The sequence below is a fragment of the Eucalyptus grandis genome, chromosome 7, assembly GCF_016545825.1.
Source record: "Eucalyptus grandis isolate ANBG69807.140 chromosome 7, ASM1654582v1, whole genome shotgun sequence".
In the NCBI taxonomy this organism is placed as follows: Eukaryota; Viridiplantae; Streptophyta; class Magnoliopsida; order Myrtales; family Myrtaceae; genus Eucalyptus; species Eucalyptus grandis.
In genome coordinates this window covers 48,313,065-48,319,829 of record NC_052618.1, presented here as the reverse complement: position 1 = coordinate 48,319,829, position 6,765 = coordinate 48,313,065, and the positions used below count along the sequence as shown (strand labels likewise).

Here is a 6,765-nt window from a genome sequence, read left to right as displayed (position 1 = left end):
CTTCTACGAGACTAAATAAGTTGGAATTAGAGTTTGAGAACTTCAAATGCCAGCAGAACATTAGAGAATAACATAAGTTAGTACAACGACAGATGTATGCAAAAAAATGAAGGGCGAAAGCAAAACTCTACACAAGGCAGTTCAATCGATTGTGTCAAGGCTCGACCCCTAGCAGGAGATGTATGGTGCAAGTGGATGTTAGGTTGCTCGCAGGTATATAAACTTAGTAGATAATGTGAGCAATCTTTTGATGTTATGCTATAAACCACTTTGCAAGAAGAAAAAAAGATATCCTTTACCAACAACAATAGAGAGTCTTATACAAGCCATGCATGTATCATCTATAGCTAGACCTTCAGTTACTGCAACGACACTTTAGCTAAGTATGCGACAAATGGGCTAAAGCCCGTGCAACAAGGATGAGGATAACTGCTTGGTAACTAAATGAACTATACAAGAAAGTCACAAATCAAGTAAAGATGAAAAACTCTCGACATCTTCAGATAATAGTTTGGCCACAGTAGTCTTTGTAGATGAAGAATCCACAAATTGATTATATCCATAAAAAACATCAGATTGCTAGAGTACATGGAAGAGAGAGAGTGACACCAGAGCAACATCTAACCTTACAAATGTTTTGGCGGAAAAGTAAACATCTTGTGCTAAAAAGCACAGGAGCAGGATTAATATCACTTCATAGATAATGCTGCTACTGAATGCAGAATCAACCCAGATGCTTAAGAAGGCAAGGGAGACTAATCAGCGAGTTTGATGTAATTCCAAGTCCAGCATTGTCCTCGACAAGTGACTTACCCACAGCCAGCTTCGATGTCACGCTTAAAATTGTTCTTAGCAGCTATATGCACAAGTGATTGCATGCATAATTTAACCGGCACCTTTAAGAAGGCCAAATGAGGTGAGGGATTTTGAATGAATTCCAAGACTACTCTCCAGAAGGATCTATACAAGAGGCTGATTTCAATTTCGTAGCACAAGTGTATTAGCTCCTAAATGATTGATCAAGCAAGACACTCATTCGACTCTCTGATTTGCGCTCTGTAGCACACCGCAAGAAACTTCAGAAAACACCAAATCGAGCTTAATTAATATCAACTGCACAATTCCAGTATGAGCAAACAAGGCGAAAGCTATACAGTTGTAGAACTGGCAGACTGGCTATCACTAAAGGATACACTGCTAACAAATAACTTCATGGGCGCACTTGATGATCTATGTGCAATCAACTTGACTAATGATCTATACGCAACCAACACCAGTTCGACACTATAAATGTAGTCACAGCTACTTGAACGAGTAATCACACGGATAATCAACCAATATCCTTAATAAGGCCAAAGGATGCAAGCGAGGTTACGGTAATTCAAAACTCTTCTCAATAGAGCATCTATACAGCAGCTGACCAATGTGTAGAATGAACCCATCAGCTATTCGCACGAGTAAATCAGCTCGAAACAATCGATCAAGAAAGACGCTTTGTCACGCTCTGTACTCCGCAGCATGCCACAGAAAACTTCCGAAATCGCAGAATATAACTCACCATCATCTATGTATCAGCTGTACAATTCCCATATATAAGCAGAAAATCTTCAACGTTGCGGAACTGGGCTATCTACTCCCAGCGACAAATTCTCATGCCATGTACACATCTACAGGGAGGGAGAGGAACAAACTAACCCCGGGCATCGACTCTCCGCAACCGCATCTCGATCAGCCGCGAGGTGAATTCGCCGTCGCTGATCTTGAGCATCTCGGGCAAGGGCATCTCCAGCCCGTGCTCCTCCAGCATCCGATGCCGCGGCCGGATCTTCCGCTCCAGGCTGAAGGAGAAGTACTGCGGGAAGCGCTTCAGCTCGGCCAGGCTCCCCCTCATGTCCCGCAGGAAAAACTCGGCCTTGGGCCTCATGTTGTTCTCGACGCTCATGGTCAGCAGCCCCGGCGACCTGATCGCCATCCTCGAGACCTCCCCGTGATCGAGCCCGAGGCTCTGCAAGAACTCGATCTTGGGCAGGAGGGTGTGCTCGACGCTGGAGACGAGCAGGAGGCTGGTCTGGCAGGTGATGGCGTGGCGGCCCACGAAGCCGAAGCGGCGGAGGAAGGCGAGGGCGGGGCGGAGCTGGGCGTCGACGCTGCAGACCAGGATGCGGGGGCAGCGGAGGACGGACTTGGGGAGGTCCGGGAAGGGGATGAGGGCCTCGTGGAGGAGGAAGTCGAAGACCGGGTAGAGGTCGGCGTCCGGGTCGGAGGTGAGGAGCTGGGGGAACATGTCGAGGATGCGGCCGAGGGAGGGGCGGGGGATGCCGAAGGAGGCGAGGCAGGACTCGACGGCGCGGAGGGTGGAGAGCGGGGCGCAGCGGAAGTCCGGGTTGTGGCGGAGGGCCTTCCCGGGGTCGACGTCGAGGCTCTGCAGGTAGAGGAGCTTCTCGCGGAAGAGGAGGCCGGAGTCCGAGGTGGAGGTGCCGGCGGCGGCGGCGGCGGCGGCGGCGGCGGCGGGTGGGAGGCGGAGGCGGAGGCGGAGGCGGTGGGTCCGGAGGGGCTTGGGGAGGTGGAGGATTGGATGGAGGGGAGAGGGGTGGTGGTGGAGCTGGATTATCATCTCCGCTCTCCCGGGTTCGGTGCGGTGGTGGTGACGATGGAAGATGAGGAGGAGGAGGAGGAGGAGGATGACGATGACGTGTTAGAGGTTTTTCCTGCTTGTTTTGACCGGGTCGGGTCGGTTCGGGGCTTCGAGTCTCGATCCGACGTCAGGTGTGGACCGATTCGGTTCCTCCTAATCTCTCGGCCCTGCGATTGGGCCACCAGAATGTTTAGTTTCTTCCTTTAGGCCCGGCCCACGAGAAAGCCTGTGCGCGTCGTTGGTTTCGCGATGGACTTTGGGCCTCGTGTGGAAAGTATACGGATCCATTCGTTTGGTGAGGGTGACCCGAGACCAGATGGCAGTTGGACATTTCCATTCGAGCTAAATGGAGTCGATCCATTTAAATGGCTGAGAGATTGACTGTGGGGATGGTGATGTTGGACCCATACGAAACACTTAACTCATTATTTTGGATAATTCCGTATCAAGCGGCCCAAAGGACCCAAAAGGAAAGCATGAGCTTTTTTGTATGAGTTTGACAATCTATGATAATTTGCCGGTTTATATCCTTGATTTAAGAGCTTATTGTTTGTAATGGATCACGGATTGGAGTACGAATGATCGAAAAAATTCAAGTTCGTGATAGATTTGTGGTATTTCAATTGATGGTATGATCGAGTCATGTTAGGCCAAATTTGGGACAACTTTGACTCCAAACCTATATCGCTACTATCACATGCTACGATGTCTCATGTGAAATAAATGAATTATGGCCAAAACTTATTGTAAATCTGGTTTTATCTTTTAGCTTTTCAAGATGGAAATTAATTAGCATATTGTAGAAGTGAAAACTTTCCTTGATAATAATAAGCTAACCTGAAAGTAGGTAAATCTTGAGTTTGTATGCCACGTCAACCCCCATCCACTTGAGAAGAGCGCTAGGTAGATCTTGATAATGGCCCAGATGACCCATGACCTCGAACAGGGGTCGATAGTGTCGTGACACGACGTTACCTAAGGTTGCCGTAGACACAAGTACACACACAGAGGCCGGCGCCGAGGGTAGGGAACCAAGAGTAAGAAGGTGAAGTGGCGTGAAGATCATCACGATGGTAGGCTATAAATAAATCAAAATGGGTTATAAACTCATTTTTTGACCCCTATTTGATTAGCTAAATTATTATATAGGTTATATATATTCAACAAATGAGTCATAAATATGTTTTGACCGGTAAAACCCAAAATAATATTGAGTGTTAAATGGGTTCACAACTTACTTTAAATTCAACTTGCCTCTATAACTTTTTCTTACTCTCACTCAATCTTATACTTGCTCACTCTGCAAGCTCAACTTAGTTTGTACATGGTCTAATATGAAAGTGTTTTAACAATATAGGTTATGTTACTATGAGTAACTAAATTTGTATTGTATGAAAATTAGTTAAAACAGATTAAATAAATCGATTTAGGTCAAATCATTTTCGACACAGCCGCCTCTTTGATAGGTCTAATGGATGGCGACGAGGCAATTAGCAATAGTTGAGTTAGGGTTTCAAAGTTTTGTATGGGTAGTGGGGATTTAGAATTTGATAGGGGGCATCCTTGAGAAGTGCAACCATACCGGTAATCAATGTCAAGTGCAACCATCAAGATGGTTGGATAAGCGAGTGGTTTGCATTAGAGGTGTACAACCAGAACCACTCAAATCGAACCAGTTCAGTCAGTTCTCGGCAATTCCTAGAAATGGTATCCAGTTCCCAATTCCTATTCTTGGAATTGGCGATCGGTTGGTTTGGTTCCCAGTTCCAAGGTGAAAAACAAACCAACCGAACCGGATCGGTTGATTAAAAAAAAAAATGGGGAAAAACCATCCTGCCCTTTTTGCTTTCCCTTCCTTCCCGTTTTGCTTTCTGCTTTCCCCACCTTCCCTTATCTTCTTTAAGAGATAACTAGTATAGAGATAACAAACAATTATCTTCTTTTATTACTCTTAAATATTTAAGATATGGAGTTTCGACTATTAATGTGATAAAGCGATTGAGAATAGCTGTCCAACCAAGAAAATGGTTCCCTGATAAAGCCTCTCTTCGGCACTTGAACTGCAAATAGCATCACCGGCATTTTGTCATCTGCAGATGCCATGAGTATTACCCATCACAGAAGAGCTTTTTTGCAAGTTCCTTTGCTTGCAGTTTGTTCCTGCAATGAGTTACATGCTTCACCTCCCAACAAACAAGCTGTGAGAGAACGACAATCTAAGAGGACCCACAACAACCGCGATTTAGAACAGAGGACATGTATCCTCAATTTTTTCTTGTTCTGATGCTTTATGATGAGTTGTGAGCATTCCGTCCAATACTCAAGGTTCTTCGCGGTAGAAGTTGACAAGAGTAGACCGCTATCTTATCTAAAGAAAATGATAATGCCTGCAAACTACTTGTGTGAAAAAATGATTTCTTTTTCTTTGCTGGGTGACAAAACAGAGAGGGTGTGAGGAGAGTGTGATTTGAACCTCAATCCAGTGCTTAGACCAAGGAAATAAGAAGCAAGTTGCAATATTTTTCAATTTATTTTTGCCCTCAAACAACAAATTACCGATTCCGCTAATCGGTCCGGTTTCCGGTCCTAGAATATGAAAATCAGTCATTTTGGTTCGGTTCTCAGTTTCATCTCGGAATCGGAGCGGACCGAGAATTGATCAGTCCTAGTTTGCAAGGTAGTTCTATAGGTGCAATACTCTAGACTATGTAACTCTAAGGAAACCTTAATTAGTTTGCAAATGATGAGCTTGAGTTCAGTTGTATCGTTGATCTTGAAGCTTCCACTCGCAACCACCACAAGCAAAATTTGCAACTTTAAACTAAATTTTCTTTGCTTGCAATAGGCAATTTGTTCACATGGGATGCCCCCATTTTAGTGAAAAAAATAATAATAAGAAGAATAAGGCCACTTGCTAGGGGTAATTATTTGAGGGTGGGTGGAACCTGATTAGGTAGGATGGTGTCCTATTTTGTGGAATCAAGAATTGGCCTATCTACGCTAGAACCGACAATGAGTTCCCTTTTTTGGGTTTATTCTATTACTTCTAAGTGGGATTTTTTTATATTAAATGAAAAAAAGAAGAAGAGAATTAATGCTTTTTTATTCGTTAAATAAATGTTTTTGATCTATCCAACTAAAAAAAAAAAAACTAGATAGAAGTTTGCGTAAGAAGGGACGCGAGGGATGATTCCTTTCTTTCCAAATAGAGGGAAGCCGTCTACGAAACGATAAAATAAATAAAGGGAAAGCCCTATGTTGATGGGGAAACCTCACGCCTAATTTGGGCTTTTTCTTTTCCCTTTGAATTCGACACTTTAAAGTACATTAGCAGATATACCAACACCAACTCAACCTACTTCAAACGACACCGGAGCGGTAGGTAGGTCGAAGGCAAAGTCGCACAAAAAAAAAAATTGAAAATTCAAAACTGGAGAAAGAAAACAAAAGCAAAAAGAGAGAGTGGAGAGCAGGATATGCGGCGGAGCACATGGGGTAGTGGGCCCCACCCGCTTCACGGCCCCTGCCCCGGATTTGAAAAACTCGCGGATGCTTCCGCGATATTTTGAGAGAGCAACGGCGGAGATTACATCTCGTACCGCGCGATCGCACGGCTCGAGACCAAACGATTTGACCCGTCGCCCTCGCGACCCAACCGACCAGCCCGCCAACCCCCCTCCTCGGGTTCGCTGCGCCCCAATAAATACTCCGGGCGACCCGATTTGTTTGCCCCGAAATTGAAGTCGCGATTCTTCCCTTGGTTCTTTTTCGATTTTGGACCCGACAATGGAGGCCGACCCTTCCCAGCCACCCGAAAGTCCAGCTTCAGTTTTTCTCCATCGGCGGTCTAGGGGTGGTATCCACTCTACCCTGACTTGAAGCTTCGTCGCAATTTCCGGAATGGAAAAAAATTTGGCCATCAATCGACGCGCCATTTCCATGCTTTGACTAAGTAGTAGATTATTAACGGGCACTTGAGTTTTAGCTCAAGCTACTCGAATCCATTCTTCGAATTGTTGCGAATCGGGGCGAGGAATTCTCTCTCGGGTGCCGATTGCATAATTCCCTTCCCTTTCTCGAAGTAGAAGAAGACGGAATTTTATAAATTGCTGCAACGTCTACCCTATTTT

General features: G+C 45.2%; 1 protein-coding gene across 1 annotated transcript; it reads right to left on the bottom strand.

Moving 5' to 3' along the window:
* Positions 1 to 281: 281 nt before the first annotated feature.
* On the bottom strand, positions 282 to 2,679 carry LOC104453940 (transcription termination factor MTEF1, chloroplastic). The gene has a single exon (XM_010068599.3). It carries the CDS (start codon positions 2,612 to 2,614, stop codon positions 1,691 to 1,693), a length of 924 nt encoding a protein of 307 aa, XP_010066901.2. The 5' UTR covers positions 2,615 to 2,679; the 3' UTR covers positions 282 to 1,690.
* Positions 2,680 to 6,765: the final 4,086 nt, after the last annotated feature.

Coding starts and splice junctions, on each gene's coding strand:
- LOC104453940 (XM_010068599.3), bottom strand. CDS start 2,614: ATGATAATCCAGCTCCACCACCACCCCTCTCCCCTCCATCCAATCCTC.